The 16857-nt window shown below is 38.7% G+C and overlaps 1 protein-coding gene across 4 annotated transcripts; it reads right to left on the bottom strand.

Moving 5' to 3' along the window:
• Positions 1–1533: 1533 nt before the first annotated feature.
• On the bottom strand, positions 1534–14525 carry def8 (differentially expressed in FDCP 8 homolog). Of its 4 annotated transcripts, XR_001812473.3 has the most exons (13): positions 14362–14525; positions 13133–13252; positions 10658–10755; positions 8285–8434; positions 7973–8114; positions 7290–7454; positions 6509–6636; positions 5526–5639; positions 5287–5367; positions 4403–4543; positions 3432–3541; positions 2927–3113; positions 1534–2824 (listed from the first exon to the last, which is right to left on the bottom strand). XR_001812473.3 is itself a non-coding variant. In XM_017466336.3 (12 exons), the coding sequence occupies exons 2-12, from the start codon at positions 13236–13238 to the stop codon at positions 3029–3031; spliced, it is 1320 nt and encodes a 439-aa protein (XP_017321825.1). In that variant the 5' UTR covers positions 13239–13252; positions 14362–14525; the 3' UTR covers positions 1534–3028. The 4 variants fall into 4 exon arrangements, 3 of the variants coding, with proteins under 3 accessions (XP_017321825.1, XP_017321829.1, XP_017321828.1); XM_017466336.3 differs by having other exon boundaries at positions 1534–3113; XM_017466340.3 differs by lacking the exon at positions 13133–13252 and having other exon boundaries at positions 1534–3113.
• Between the last annotated feature and the right edge of the window lie 2332 nt (positions 14526–16857).

Consider the following 16857-nt stretch of genomic DNA (forward strand, 5'->3'; position numbering starts at 1 on the left):
CATTGTTTGTTTTGATGTTTAATATTTTTGTAATAGCATTGCTCTAACAGAATTATCTCAGATCCTCACAAAATTTGTAATGGTTTTTAATGGAAACTGTAATGATCCCTATGGGTCTCTACTAGTCATTTGTTGCCCTCTATTGATGGTGTGTTATGTCTAGTAGATACATAACATGTATCAGTTATGGTAATGGAAATGGTTTGTAATGGTAGTGAAAACCATTAGAATTTCTGTGATTCTTCTATTGGGGTTTTTTTTTCCCCAGTAAGAACATGACCCTTTCTACTTAAAAATATATTTTTTTTAAATTATAGTATTTTCTCCAGAAGACACAGACATTATTGACTATCCTAAAAAGTATTTAAAATGAATTTAAACAAATTATCATCCTTGAAAAATGAATATGCTTGTATATGTATTCTTCTCCTAATATTAATGGTTGAAACCGTGTTTTGCAGAAGCAATAAACCGTATTTTTTTTAAACCATTTTTAGTTTTAAAGTGTTGTCTTACACCCAGTTTTAAACAAATTTAGATTTAACTTGAGTGCTTTGAAAGAAAGTCAAATCCAGAATTATCGTTTCATGAATACATTATATGGAAAAGCGTTTGTGGCCACCTGACCATCACACCCATACGTGGTTCTTCCCCAAACTGTGGCCACAAAGTTGAAAGCACACGATTGTATAGAATGTCTTTGTATGCTGTAGATTTACCATTTCTCTTCACTGGAATTAAGAGGCCCAAACCTGTTCCAGCATGAAAATGCCGCTGTGCACAACACGAGCTCCATGAACACCTGGTTTGTTAAGGTTGGAGTGGAAGACCTCGAGTGTCCTGCACAGAGCCCTGACCTCAACCCCACTGAACACCTTTTGTATGAACTGGAACACTAACTGACTGCACCCCACTTGATCTCACTAATGCTCTCGTGGTTGAATGAACACGAATCCCCACAGCCACACTCCAAAATCTAGCGGAAAGTCTTCCCAGAAGAGTGGAGCTTATTACAACAGCAATTAGAGCGCTTAATCTGGACTGTAATCTTCACCAAGCACATATGGCTGTGATTTTCAGGTGTAATGAGTGATATCAATTATTTTTCCAAACAAAAAGTTTTCCTTACGTAGTGTGATATTCAGCTAAAAGGAATTAATATTTAATTCCTTTTGAACCTCCACGATTAATATTTGGTGAATAATGGACAGAATACCTGAGCACTGAGCCTCCTCTTGCTATGTATTGAGAGCACTTTGGTTTTCTTCAAAAAGCAGGATTTAATACATGTACAAACTCATATACATCAAAAAGTGTTTCTAGACGTTTGAAATATTTATTTTTAGAAATCTTTTTTTCCCCCCAGGACGATTTTGTTTTTGAGAGACAATCCTAAAACTACTTTGTCCCCATTCTCTTGTGGGGTGCCAATAATTCTGTACCTGCTGCTTTTGCCTAGATCATCCATTTCTTCCTGAGCAGAATGTTTGTTATATGTGGTGTGAAACTTCAGTGAAAGTGATTACAAACGTAGACAGTTATTAATTTTACTCGTGTCTTTCATAAGTGTCACTTCACATTGAATAACTTTACAATACTTGACACCACAACGTCTGTTATATCACAGCGCAACAAAACAAAAAATACAACGAAAAAACAAGTGGCATGCTGAAAGGTAACACAGCATATTCCATATTATTTTAGAACAAATAATAAAGAGTGCAGAAACCATTACATTCTGAGGTATCGCCTGCCTCAAAATGACAACATACTGATTAAGAGCCTCAGAGACGTACACTACATTGTGTATAGAGCGTTACTCCTCTTTTACTCCTTATTCAGTTTAATTGGCATACGAATAATCAACGTAATCTTAAAATGGGGTGCTCGGATACGTCAATATTCTTGACACTGATTTTGATCAACGTTTGGCAAAGAGAAATCTGTTGCTCCTGCACATCATACACACTGCCAGGTCCCTGGAACTACAATGCAGAGATAAATACAGAAATATATTATACTGTGCTATAATAAACAGCTTTTAAATATAAAGGTGCTTTCATACTTTTTTTTTTTTTTTGTAACTCACACGTTTTATATGTAACGCTTAGGGAAGCGAACACAACGTGAGAGGGGCGTGACCAAAAAGCTCTGACGTCACCATGCAGCATGGAGTAACGTGAAGTGCTTCGTTACCTCCTGACCAATCAGGTTGCAAGTTGTGGGGCAAGAAGGGAAAACTAACATGGGAGAACATATTCGCTCAACAACTTAGTCTTGTTAGTGAGTGAATATAAGGAGCTTTATGAAAATATTTCATCAGCAATAGTCCAAAGTTGAAATGGAACAAAAAAAAAAACATCTTGGCAACTTCAACATTTCAGAAAATCAGGTTGCAAATCGAGAGGAAAGTGATTTACAGTGATTGAGAGATGCTGATATGAGAATATTTCACTCCCAATATCCCAACAAAAAATAACTCTGTGTCTATTTTTCAGGATGTTCACCAGTACGCGACTGTCGTACAAACAGCTTAAATTCTCCAAACCGCCTCCTCATCGCCAGAGTTACACCAACCTTTAAACAAAACAAAAAAAAAAGTGTGAAAGCACCTCATTAAAACGATCTCATTAATAAGGCTCGGTTATGGCAGACGGTTTTATACGGAAACCGGTGTTAAACCAGTTAAAATCCTTACAACACTTGTAGTGTTCCATGTTCAGTCCTGCGTGTTCATAGAGCTCATCGCGAATGCTGTATTGCCGACGGTACAAGTTAACCTCTACCACGCATCTCGTTCTTGTCTCTCCTGCCTTCACCGATGCTGTAGTGTTACAAAGATGCACAAAAAGCACACGAGAATAAGAAAGACAGCAGATAGAGAAAAGTATACAGGAACACAGTCCTGTAAAGAAAGCATGCTCACAATGCCGGTTTCAGCACTGATCGTGGTGCTGTCACAGTGAAAGTCTGTTAGAACCCGTCTGTTAGAACCTGTCTGTTAGAACCCGTCTGTTAGAACCCGTCTCTAAAGCTCCGCCAGCTCGTCCTGCTTCCGCTCGGTCATCCGGGCGCATCGTGGACACGTCATAGAGTTGTCATAATAACAGTCCCTGATGAGAGTCAGAAGGAAAAATAACGTTAACAAATCATTCACAAAAGCATCACAGTGCAAAGACGAAGAGAAGACGTAGCGAAATCTTCAGTATGACGTTTACACAAAACATTTATAAGCCAAAAGTTTAATTAGCAAAAAAAAAAAGTCATCAGAAATGATAGTCAAAATGATACTTAAAGGCTTAATTAGCCTAAAAGAATCGGAAATTTCTCAAAACGACTAATCGTAAAGGGATATCTGATAAAACCTTTCGCGTATGAATGCTTGTTCGGCAGTGAAAGCTGTGTGGTCACCCGAATCATTCGAGCCTGACCTGTGGAAAACAGCAGAGCAGTCGTGGCACACTGAGGTGTGGCTGTCGAACGGGAAGAGAATATCCCCCTCCTTGCACAGCTCACACACGAAACCTTTGGCCTGGCATCGCTGAAAAGAGAGCGAAGAGTAACAATATCTCCTTCTGTTAACGTGGTCGACTTTGAGTGCTGATCATAATAATCTTTACTCATACAGCACTGATAAAGTATCAGGGTTAGAACGTTTAGAACGATTGAACGACGCACATGTCGTTGCTTTTTTATACCGGGTCTCTCTGTAATGCAGTGATTTCAATTTAATACGTGACAATAACTGACGTCATTCATGACTACACTACTGGTCAAAAGCTTAGAAACACTCATTCTTTATTTAAATTTTTTTCCCCATACATTTTATAATAATAATAATAATAATAAAAAAGTAATCAAAACTCTGGAGAAAACTATGGGAATTATGTCGTGATAAAAAAAAAATCAGAAATAAATCTAAATAATTTATTATTTTTTGCATTGAATTTTCAGAAATGTATTCTTGTCATTTTCTTAAATGATTTCTTGAGGCAAAACTACGAAAATTGTATCACTGTCCAAATACTTATGGGACCTGACTGTAGACATGGATTGCGACGCTGTCCTAATATTGTATGCGTGTAAACGCTTGAGCTGACTCTTCACTAATAATAATTTATTAATTAATAGGTTGTGCTTTAAATTTAAAATCACATATACATGAGTAAATAAAATGTATTTACTACAAATAAAATTTGTGGTTTTGATCGACACGTTCACAGAGGAGCACACCAACATTCCAGATATATATATTTTTTTAAAACAACAAGAATTGGAAATAAATGTTTTTTCATTGGACAGTCACGATACGTAAAAAAAAAACAACAACAAAAAAAACAACGAATGATTATACTCTTTATTAATACCATTACTTCTGATTAGCAAATTCACATGGTCTCACCTCACAGTCGAGTTTAATGTGCTTGGCGAAGGTGGTGTGTATCTCGGTGAGAGAGCAGCTGAGACGACCGCTGGAGATGTCGATCAGGTCCTGTAGACTGTACATTTCATCGTTCTCCACAAAGTGCTGCCGATCCTGAAGCTGTAGCAGGAGAGAAATATGTTTAACCGTTCCCTGAACGGTCAGAGCTTATCTTCCCCAATGACATATTAATAGATACCTAGTATTTCTGGTGTGACACAATCACGCCCTAACAAGATGAGAGCCTCGAGTCTGAACTTCACGCATGAGCCGAATCATGATCAAGACTTCACTTTTTTTCAGCACCTAAAGATGGCACTGTTGCTACATGTACATGCAATACACCTTACTTCCAATCTACATGAGTCAGCGTTTTTCCAGCCAGGAGTCTTTATGCTATCAAGAAGGACATACTTGGGGGGGAAAATGTCACATCACAAAAATCCATCCATCCATTTTCTATACCGCTTATCCTTCAGGGTCACGGGGAACCTGGAACCTGTCCCAGGGAGCATCAGGCACAAGGCGGGGTACAACTTGGACGGGTGCCGATCCATCGCAGGGCACAAATACATACACATTCACACATCCACTCATACACTACGGACACTTCAGACGTGCGAATCTGCCTACCATGCATGTCTTTGGATTGGGGGAGGAAACCAGAGTACCCGGAAGAAACTTTAGTTCAGGACCGCGTCGACACCTGAATGAGGTTAACGCAGATCAATCTACTCGATCATATCAATGGGTCTGAAAACTTCCGAGCTTGTTCAAGATGACAACGGCTGACTTTATCATCTTCGGCATTATTGTGCAAGGATAACTACAGTCAAGACCAGTTTCATCTTAAAGCCTTGTACCTGCAGCAGCAGTCTGGCTTCCATGGCCTCTTTACAAGTGATGAAGTAGGGCTTCATCAATAATATATCCTGACGCAGCTTCTATAATTTGGAAGAGAAAACAAAATCAAAATCCTGCAGCATTGTGTATTGTTGGCATAGTAGGGAATCATTCTATATTGATTACAATAATAATAATAATCATAATAAGAATAATAATAATAGTATTAAAACAAATAAAAGCAGTACAAAAATCTCACCCTGATTTCCACCAGTTCCTCTACAAAGTTAAAGAGTAGTGGGTTTATCTCCTTCAGCTTCAGCACAGGTCGGGAGATCATAAGCGTCAGATAACGCATGGACGAGCGACACACCTACACACAGCAAGGCGGAGCAGGCTCATTTTAGAACACTGTCGAGGTACGCGTATGTGATTTTACACGCTCCGTACAGGAAGTGTAAGCACATCTACGTTGTCTACGTAAGTTATAAAACACTTTGGAGGGGTGTGCTGTAATAGGAAATGAATTAACGACAGAGTGGTGGGATGAATCGGGGTTCTTCAAGTTATCACCTTGAAGTTGATTATTGTCCAATATCACGTTTATTTAGCATTTATGGAAGGAGTCTCCAGTGTCAGCGCTGGAGTTCTTCAAGCGAAAGAAAAAAAAAAAAAAAAAGAACAGAGGCTTGTGAGGGAAGAAATTTGTTACGCAGACATTCCACAACATGAAAATAGAGCTATAAACAGATTAAAAAGTCAGTCCCTCCAGGATTTTGCGATCGCAGAAATTAACGCAAACTCCGCAATATTCGGAGGAGCTCGCAATTTTTCAAAATTACCGCAGATTTTCCGCAAAAGCGGCATAAAAAAAAAAAAAAAAAACTCGGCGACATGCATCACAAATTTTGGAGAGAAAAAAAAGCCGCAGCAAAATCGTGTGTTTTTGGCCGCAACAATCACCGAAAAAAAAAAACCTCTGTAAAATCCTGTACGGACTGAAAAGTACGACGCGTTGTTCTTTAATAAATAAAATACTGTAATCATTGGCAAACTGCTGTGGTATAAAAAGAATAAAACATGCTGCTATAGAAAAAGAATCAACTTCAGGGTATTAACAGTAACTCCACATCAGCCCATTGTTCATTAGTTTCATATAACACCACAGGAGGTTTCATGTACAGACCATCTCGATCCAAAGTTCTAAAAACGAAGCGTACGGCTTCTCGGATTATACGCTACCTTTTTAGGCTCAAATTCCCAGTTGTGAATGACACGTGCAGGGACGATGGCGGTGTCGTTCCAGTGGCAGCTGTTGCAGTAGTACTGTCCCGTGTAGTCACACTGCCTCGCCTCGCTCGGGATGCCTCCTACAGGATCAAGCACAGCACAGATTCATGTAAATTTGACCTGTATTTACAAATACATGTAAATTCATGCATATTCATGATTCTTATTATTTTTATTTATTTGTACATATGCAATTTACTCTTAAAAGTGACACAAGCTTCGTAGCAAGCCAGATCCTACTGTATGACAAGTTAGACTTCAAATGAACTCGGATGAACCGAGTACCGTCTATTCAAAGTGAGTAACTGGTCCCTAAATTTGATGGCACATTGATAGTACAGACATTTAGTTCACTTTTTTTCTTTTTTAAATTGTTGAAAAATATAATATCCAAGATTATCCAAGTCATACTTATTCATGTAAGTTGCTTTCGACGATGAAATACCAGCAAATACTGTAATATTTTAAATAATATGGAGTATTAACATGATACATGATATGATACATGATACAACCCGGTTTTATGAAAAATCTGCACCAATCTCAACAGAGGAGTAAAAAAAACATCTCCAGGTTCACAATGTGACCAAAATACGACTATGTTCTTGCTAACTCACCAACACAATTGATCTAAATGCTATGATAATATGGTCATGTGAATAATTTTATTTTATTTTTTAAAGTATTGATTTTGCTCCCCATCCTCTGAACCAGCCACAGGGTGAACACTTACTGAGAGAGATCTGGGCTCGGCACTCGGCACATCTGTAATCCTGTTTGTCCAGGCCGATCTCTGGGCAGATGTTTAGTTCGTACTCCGACTGGTGGCTCACTTTAGACCTCACGCACTGCTTTGTGATGAGATTCATGCACTTACTATGGCAACGGTAGTAACAACCTGCAGTGAACGGATGCGAGAAGTTATTTAACGCCTAAAGCACACGGATAGTCAGTAAAAAGTTCTGACTATATATATATATAAATATATATAAATATATATATATATATATATATATATATATATATATATATATATATATATAATGTATGAATGTATGTATGTATATATATATATATATAATGTGTATGTATATACGAAAATAAATACCTAATGATAGGGTCATATTTAGGTCTCGCCTCACTATGGGAAACTAAATGCAACTGGATGGCTGTGTTGCCTAGCAACCGCTGCCTTGAGGCTCTACAGAGTCGGTAAAGAGGCTTTGTGCTGTTTTTTCAGTTCCCTCGTACATAATTTCCGGCAAAAAAACCCCCCAAAAAACCCAGAGTATTTAAGAACATACAGAACCGAAACACTATAAACTGACTGTGAAGTGACTCCTGCTAAGTATCTATTACATATAAAAATCTTGTCAGCTGAATGTAGACTGTAGAAGGATTAATAAATAATCAGACCTGTGCACGTGTACCAGGTCTGAATAAGACCCCAGATGATGGTGCTGCACTTATCACACGTCTGTTTGACGCTCTTGCTCTTCTCCTTAGAGAAGCGATGCTCCAGCAGGATCCGCAAATTGGGCTCGTCCTCCTCCGGGTCCTAATGGGTTATAGGACACGCGGACACGGCTTTCAGACACTAAACACCTCCGACAGTAGTTATAATAATAATAATAATAATAATACTCTTAACAGCAATAACAATTATGACAACTACTATGAAAAAAAACAATACACTATTAGATGCTTAAAATCACACTCCGACGTTACCTTCAGTTCCTGGAGTTTGAGGCGAAGGTGGATGAGTTTGGCCACGGTGTCCTTCTGTCTCTCAGAATGTTCCGGCAGCTCCAAGATCAGTTTCTTACACTCCTCTATAGCCTGCTTCAGCTGCTCGATGTCTGACGCCACAAAAGAACCCTGAAGAGAGATCAAATAAGTTTTGTGAATTATTCATTTAGTTTTAATCAACATCACTATTCAAACTTGTGTCTTTCTCTTTACTCACAATTATGCTTGTGCAAATTGTTTCTAAACGCAACAAGGGAGAAACACATAAGCAGTAAAACACTTCGGGGCTGCTGTTATGAGACAATAAATCAGTGGTACGATGAAGTGGAAATTATTGTCGTCACACTGAATAACAGCACATCCATCAGCGTTTTATTCCTGTTACCAAAACAATTCATTATTATTATTATTATTTGTTATTCGTTAACGAAGGCCACATCTGACTTTTTATCCATTTATAGTCACGTTTAATTATTGTATTCGCTGTGCACTGAAGATATTTGGGTTTGAGATCGAAAGACGAATAAGAGACGACAGATCAGAATTTCAGCTTTCATTTCATTTCTCATATTTACGTCTAGACGCGTTTAAACAATGGAAGCTTTTGTTTATAACATGGAAGCTTTTGCTTGAGCCCACTCGGGTTTTTTTTTCTTCGAGTGATCAAAAATATTGGAACGTTACTGATAGGTGTTTCTTTCTGCCCAGGTGTGTCGTGTTAAACTGATTGTTTAAGGATTTAATAGCTCTGAATGTCTACTCTTGGTTTGAGTCCTAGGTTTGGCTGTGAAGACTGCGTTTGCTGTTAAAAAAGGATAAACCAACATGAATATCAGAGAGCTGTCTATGGGAGAAAAGCAAGCCATTTTGAAGATGAGAAAAGAGGGAAACACTATCAGAGCCATTGCACGAGCATCGGGCATAGCCAATAGAACAATTTGGAATGTCCTGAAAAAGAAAGAAATGTCTGGTGTACTAACAACCAGGCATGGAACAGGTCGGCAAAGGAAAACAACAGCACTTGATGAGCGAAACACTGTGAGAACTGTGAAAATCCCAAAAATAACAATCCACAGGGCAGGGGTGAAGGTATCACAATCCACCACTTGAAGAAGTCTTCAAGATGAGATGAGCAACAAAAGTTCAGGAACCTCTACCAAAGTGATAGAAAGGCCAAAGTGTGAAGAAAGAAAAGGATCCAAAACCTCCTGAAGAGGAGACTGAAGGTTGAAACCTTCCAAAACAAACAACAACTGGAAGAGGCTGCAGTAAAAGCATCATAAAAGAAGAACGCAACAGTTTGGTGATGTCAGTGGGTCACCAGTTTGATGCAAGGATATGCAACCAAATGTTACGTTATTTACTGTAAGACTGTCTGTTCCTATACTTTTGCTCACCTAAAAATTGGGTGGTCTACCAGCAAAAGTGGCAGTTGTTTAACACATCTAGATGTAAATATCAGGAAATTAATCTATCATCTCGTATTCATCTTTTCATCCCAAACCCAAATGTCGTCAATGTATAGCAGAAACAAGAGAACCGGCCTTGCTGTTCCAATACTTTCGGGGGGCTGTATCATGGAAATACTTTTATGTCCTCACTCTGTCCTCTCACACTGGAACCATTAACAATCCAATAGATTTCAAATCCTTTGCTGTTTCACGGAAAACAAAGGTTTCAGAAATGTCCTCCATTTTAATAATATAATGGTGTAATTAAAGAACTGTCTAAAACGTGATCGACTTCATAAGATTAATGCCATAGATTTGGCCAAAACACCTTAAAAAAAAATAAACACTTATATATTTAAATATGTTTATTTAGGGCTCAAGTACTACTTTATATATCGACACCAAAAAATATTTATTACTATGTTCCAACAATGCCAACTGTGTTGTATAATATTTTACTTGTATTACGCTAAACCATAAGTTAAGCACTTTAACGTTGTGATTGTTTTAAGGCATAACTTTTATGCGATAATTTCAATCTGAAATAGTTTATCACTATATTGATTATCATCATAAAGCCCAGCACTATTACATTATTTGCGTTATTTAACGTAAAGGCGTTTTACATTTCATTTCGTGCTTAAAAAATCCACACTTGTTCATATCCGTCTTGGATCACTAGCCCATCTATAAAACACCAAAACAAGCCTTATACTTTTAGCCATCGAATTAAAATGCTGACTGCGGAAAAAACAACGTGACAGAGAGCCGCAACACCACATGCACTGAAACACTCAAACGGTTTCCCCTTTTTAAAAGGAAGCAGAATCATAATATACCCAAGAACCCATTAGGTCATAAACATTAGTGCAAAATTGTTTTATTTTTATATAAAAATCACCACAGGTCGTGAAAAATGGTCCTCGGCCAGCCCTAGGTCCATGGTTCGGTCAGAGTTTTGGATCTTGGTCTCTGTGGAGAAGAGCTCCGGTCTCACCTCTGTAGAAGCAAAATGTTACAGCCATTAAATCATACACATCACATACTGTGTTTATTCTTTTGCTGAAGAAATCAATGCCCACTGCAGCAGCTCTCTCTCTTTCCCAATCGACACAGCTTTACATAAATCCCAAGCAAAAACTGGAGCATGTGACAATGGCGTGACTTAACGATTACCTCAGCAACAGCAGTAAAGAAAGCAATAATTCTGAAAGGAATGCATGTATGATAAACCTGACAGGACCATAAAATCGTTTTAGACCTCAGCACTGTTGAATTCTCAACTCTGATTGGTCAGAAGGTGTCGATTCGTTTTCTAACAGCAACACACTTCGGGAGTAACTCAAATGTATATACAAATTATAGTTCATACAGTGACGGCTCATTAATTACCGACTTGTACTAAGACTACAAATAATAAGATGAACAGACGCGTTGTTATTTAATGAAGAACAACATATAAGCGTTGATATGGTGACGTACGTTTTCAGGACAGAAATGAATGAAAGTGATGAAATGAAGTGGACCTCTATAACGTATAACAGGAACTGACTTGTTTTTTACGGACTCTCCACAACAATGTGACTATTAATGGATTTTTTTATTTATTTTTTTTTATTTTTAAACGATGACATCCTGTTCTTTAGCAAAGGAACGCATTCAAAATAATAAACCAGGCTACCTTTGTTAATCTGTGAATTGCAATAACATGATAAAAATGAGTAAGCAATAAAGTGAGGAAGAATATGACAGTCTATTACAAAAGTCATGATAAATAGTCTGATCTCTGTCTACCACATCTGCGGTTGTTTTTTGTGCGATTACACACAAACACGTTTAATTAAAGAATTTAATCCATTAGACTTCCATTATAAATGAGTTTTTGATTAAAGAGCTTTTTCTGAGGGGGGAGGGTTCATGGAAAATTGTCACTTCTAGTCTGTGGTAAATACACATGCACTAAAGATACTGTGGATAAAGAGAAGACGAAAGTATGGATCAGGTTACAAGTGCTCAATGTTATGGCTATGCCTTATTCTTATATGTCTTTGCACGAATCAAAATCCTAAAAGAATTATAAAGTTATCATTGACTAGTTTTGTTTATAAGAGGAGGTGAATTTGTACCTGCGTAGACTTCGCAGCACAACATGGTTTTAAATCCCGACAGTCGCTTGACACTACGGTCACTACAGCAGCTCCGGTTCATACAGCAGCAACACTTCATTTGGCTGTCTGGGACAGTCTTTATATAAGCCGCATGTCTAACCAAGCGAAATAAAAGTACTGCTGTTCCTGTTTCAATTACACTGTTCCTGTTTCATTTCTCTCTTCTCCATCCTTCTCTCAAATCCTGCTAACTCTGATGCACTGAACATCCTTCTCACCACAACAACAGTCTTAAAGTATATAAATCAATGATAACAGAATCAGTAGCTATAACACTGATCGCCGGAACATAGACACAGTTGCAGTCAAAATTATTCAACCCCTTCATAGCAAGCATCTGTAGTACATCTGTCGTACTCAAGAGTTCCCTTTTGCTGTTATGACCTGCAGCAAATGAGATGCAGAGCTTCTGGATGAATGGATAAACAGACAGATGGAATGACTGATCAATCAACAGGATGGACAGATGGACGGATAGATAGAGGAATGAATGGTTGGACAGACAGTCTGATCAACCAACTGGATAGATGGATGGATGGATGGATGACCTAGCTAGAATTTACTTGATAAAAGACAGATATCTATTACGTAATAGACAAACGATTAAACTGGAGAACATCCTGCAGCTCTGACTACTCCTGACCCAGACCCCACCCTCAGGTTTAGCAAACAAATAGCAAGAGAATACATTACATACAGTGGAACTTTCTCTCCAGATCTCTCTGTGCTGGTTCTCTTCAGTCTCATATGGCAGGAGAACTCTCAACCATACCACGATTCTCAGTAATTAATAACATTGCAAAAAAACAAGCCCATGTCTGACATGGCATTCTTTATGATTAATGTTTGTGCCGTTTCCTGTTTAAAAATAAATAAATAAATGTGACACGTAATTCATTTGGCAATAAATGACTGCTAGTTGTTAGACAATCAGCTTGTTTCTTCACCACAACTAGCATGCATTTAGCAATACTGCAATTTCTCTTTACTCAAACGACCCCAACACATCTCTGATGGAATGGGCGGGGCTTTGCTAAGAATGAAGGGTGGGGTGAGAAAAGAAATTCAGAGCCAGAAAAACATTTAAACAGAAAAGTGAAACTAAGGGTGTACGTATGCAGTGATAAGTCAGATCTGATCCTTGGTGTGTTTTGTTTAGGCAGGTGAGCAGCAGTCACACTCGCCCTGTGCCCTTTGCACAGACTCACCCTGTTTCAGAGGATCCTTCCTGTCTGAGGTGCCATCACTTTCACTCCTGTCAAACGGGTTGACGTGACCCTGACGAAAGCGTGCAAGTCTCTCATCGTATTCCATATCGCTGGTTACACCTTTCAAGGACACACACACACACTATATTGTGTAATATTGTGTTCATATTATAAGTTCATGATTATATTCAAAATTCTCAAATCTGTGTGTGTGTGTGTGTGTGTGTGTGTGTGTGTGTGTGTGTGTAAGTGTGCGTAGTTTTGTAGGTTCTCCCCATGTTCATGTGGGTTTCCTCCAGGTTCTCCGGTTTCCTCCCACCTCCCAAAAACACGCCATTAGGTGGACTGTCTACACTAAAGGTTAGTGTGTGTGTGAGAGAGACAGAGAGAGAGAGAGAGAGAGAGAGAGAGACAGAGAGAAAGAGTGAGACAGAGAGAGGTGTGTGTGTGTGTGTCCAATCCAGGGAGTATTCCCACATCACATCTAGTGTTCCCGGGATGGAGTCCGGATCCATGACCCGGATAAAGCGATTACTGAAAACGAATGAATATTCTGGTACTGAGTATCAGTATCCTATGAACGCATGTCAGTGTCACGCCTCTGATGTATCGACTCGGTGTCGACTCATTTCCTGAACACGTCAGAATCGGATCGGTATCCGATACATACAAAACAGAAAAAGGCGGATCAATGCAATTGGAAAATTTACCGATTTTCCCTTTTAGTCATATAGATTTTATACTGAATAACCCATTTAATAATAGTAAACATACATTTAATATGTCCAAAACAACATTTTGAATCTTTTTTCTTTTTGGCCAAATGTATGTTTCTGCATCATTAGCTCGTGCACAATAAACTGACACCTCTCAAATCTGATGTATATTATAAATAAATCACACCACAATGACAGTTTATCATACAACAAAACCTAATGTTTATATATTAAACCGTTTTTAAAAAATACACTTATTGGTGAATCGAGCTCTATTTGTTTTCAATAATACAACTCAGATGTAAACATCCATAGCTATGCTAGCTAACGTTAGCTAACTAAAGCCTGCTGTCAACAATAGCCGCAGCTATAACATACAAAAATTGCTGAAATGCACCATTTAATAAATATTTTATTCTAACACAGTTCATAGTGTTAGCTATACAGATATCTTGCTAGCTAGCTAGCTAGCGTCAGGAGCTAATTAGCCGACTAGGCTGCTCCAGATCTTACCTCATATTGATTTAACACCAGCATATTATTCAAAGATGTCATTCATCCTGGAAATTGCTAGCAAAACGAGTTAGTGTTCGGTTTCCATGTTTGCACAGAGATGAGAGTTTTTGCTTCCACCGACCAAAAACATCATTCCTGTCAACCCAAACTGAATCAGGGTTGCCAGGTCTGTCTGTAAGCGGAAAAAAAAATTATACATATCTAGAGTCCATCAAAATTGAATTTGGTGTCTTAAATCTTTTTTGTGTGTGTGTATGTCTCTTGTCGCTGTAGACACAAATAAGAGAGTATATATATATATATATATATATATATATATATATATATATATATATATATATATATATATATAAATTATAACGTGTTTTGTAGATATTCTCATTTCAAATTTTCAGTTGATCGTTTCTGGGCAAACAGTGAAACAAATGTAATGATTCATCTTGTACTCGTCCAATTTGCGCCCAATCAAATGCTCTCTAGCATACGTTTGTCCAGCCCCTGAAATTAAACTGGGCGGGGAAAATCTCTGTACAGTAGCTGCAAGTTAGCATCAAACATTCGATTGTGTAGTTGTGGTTGATTGTGTGGTTGTGGTTATGCAGCTTCGTGCATGTTAGTCTACTTCCAAACAAGAGTAAAGATAGACGCAGTTTGTGATGCAATGTGTATGTGTGTGTGTGTGTATGTGTGTGTGTGTGTGTGTGTGTGTGTGTGTGTTCTCATTCTCTCTTTAAAATCATCTTGGATCAAACATATACGACCGTTGTGTGCTGCACTATGTGCTGCAAGACACAGTATAACATACATTTTTTGTGTGTGTATCCAAGCATTTGGAGATATCAAGGCACGATAGTTTATATGTGTGTGAGTGAGAGAGTTGTCCAAAAAGCTTCTTTCTTGATACAGTTTTACTTCTCGTATGAAATGTAAGTCTCTCACTTCTGCCGATCAGTAACAAACACCCCATGACCCGATGCCATTCCGAGTCACGGTGTCCGGGGGTCTATGCTCAAGGATAGCGAACATGGATTTGAAAATTGTCTGTGAAAAATCATGCATGCTTAGTTGAGAACAAGCTTTATTTAAACTTGCAGCAACTTATTTCACTAAGCGGAGCGACCAGGACGGCCTCCGGACACAGTGACGCCATCTTGGAATTATTTAGCCAGTTTGCTAAGCCACTCTTGAGTCTGTCTAGATTTGGCAGGATGTGTGGCATATCTCAAATTCTGTTTGTCGTTGTGTACGTCAGTCAAACCGTTCCACAAGCACACGCGCGCGCACACACACACACACGCACACACACACACACACCCTCCCTGACTTTCTGTTTTAAAAGGAAATACGTCAACATACAGAGTCAAGTCATAGCTTGACTCACCAATCACACAAACCATTTAACAAGCATTTTAAAAGTTAAACCACTAAGGTCTTCAAATAATCTTGTGTTACTACAGACACTGTCATACATGAGGAACATTTATGAACAATATATCAATTCACTGATATCACTGACGTTGAGAATAGGATCAGGAGATGATTATAAAAGGAGACGTCACTTTGGAAGGCAAATAAATACTTCGTGCATTGATATGTAGAAAGCAATATTAATTTCCAGACCCCCGGACAGATTAAAACATGAGTGCACAGAAGGGAAGTCCAAATATGCAGGATAAACGCACATCTGGCAATATACACAATATATGCACAATATATAGACACACGTTGTATGTTGTGCTGAGGTTTGTGTTTAGCGCCCTCTGGCGTCTACTTTATTAAAGCAACACTACAACTGGCAAAGTAATAATCCATCAATTTTCCATACTGCGTATCCTACACAGGGTTGCAGGGGAGCCTGGAGCCTATCCCAGAGAACACCCTGGACAGGGTGCCAACCCATCGCAGGGCACAATCACACCCACATTCATACACTATGAATACACTATGGGAATGCCAATCAACCTACAAGGCATGCCTTTGGACTCGGGGAGGAAACCAGAGTACCAGGAGGAACCCCAGAAGCATGAGGAGAAAATTCAAACTCCATGCACAGAGGGCGGGGGTGGAATTCAAACCCCCAACCCTGCCCCAACTAAGGCAAAAGTGCTGACCACTAAGCCTTTGTGCCCCCTCCCAAAGTAGTAGTAGTAGTAGTAGTAGTAGTAAAGACAGCTGTTCATCCGCGCTCCCCCCACTTTTCTTTTCTTCTTAAAAGGCCTCTCAGGAGGCATATGTACATATCTACAGTATCTACCAAACCATATCACTACTTTCATGTCTGAAAGTGCAGTGTAGAATATCTAGTGTGCTCCTGACATCCTACAATGCCTCACAATAGGTTAGTATCCATATGACGTACACTAGAGGATGTAGAGCAGTATAAGAGGTAGGGCGTAATTTTGGAGTAGTTCGTGTAGTTTCAACAGCAGGGGTGGAGTTAGTTGAGACGGAAGGATAATGGGACTTGTCAGTGTTTTCACTGAAATCGCAGAG

This window comes from Ictalurus punctatus, chromosome 4, assembly GCF_001660625.3.
Source record: "Ictalurus punctatus breed USDA103 chromosome 4, Coco_2.0, whole genome shotgun sequence".
In the NCBI taxonomy this organism is placed as follows: domain Eukaryota; kingdom Metazoa; phylum Chordata; class Actinopteri; order Siluriformes; family Ictaluridae; genus Ictalurus; species Ictalurus punctatus.

Bases quoted from the DNA above. Each gene is read 5' to 3' on its own strand.
- def8 (XM_017466336.3), bottom strand. From the start codon at position 13,238: ATGGAATACGATGAGAGACTTGCACGCTTTCGTCAGGGTCACGTCAAC. The intron at 5,640-6,508 runs GTAGCGTATAAT...TGCTGTGTGTAG, and splicing joins GGGAATTTGAGCCTAAAAAG to GTGTGTCGCTCGTCCATGCG. The intron at 3,542-4,402 runs GTGAGACCATGT...CTCTCTTTTCAG, and splicing joins ACATTAAACTCGACTGTGAG to CGATGCCAGGCCAAAGGTTT.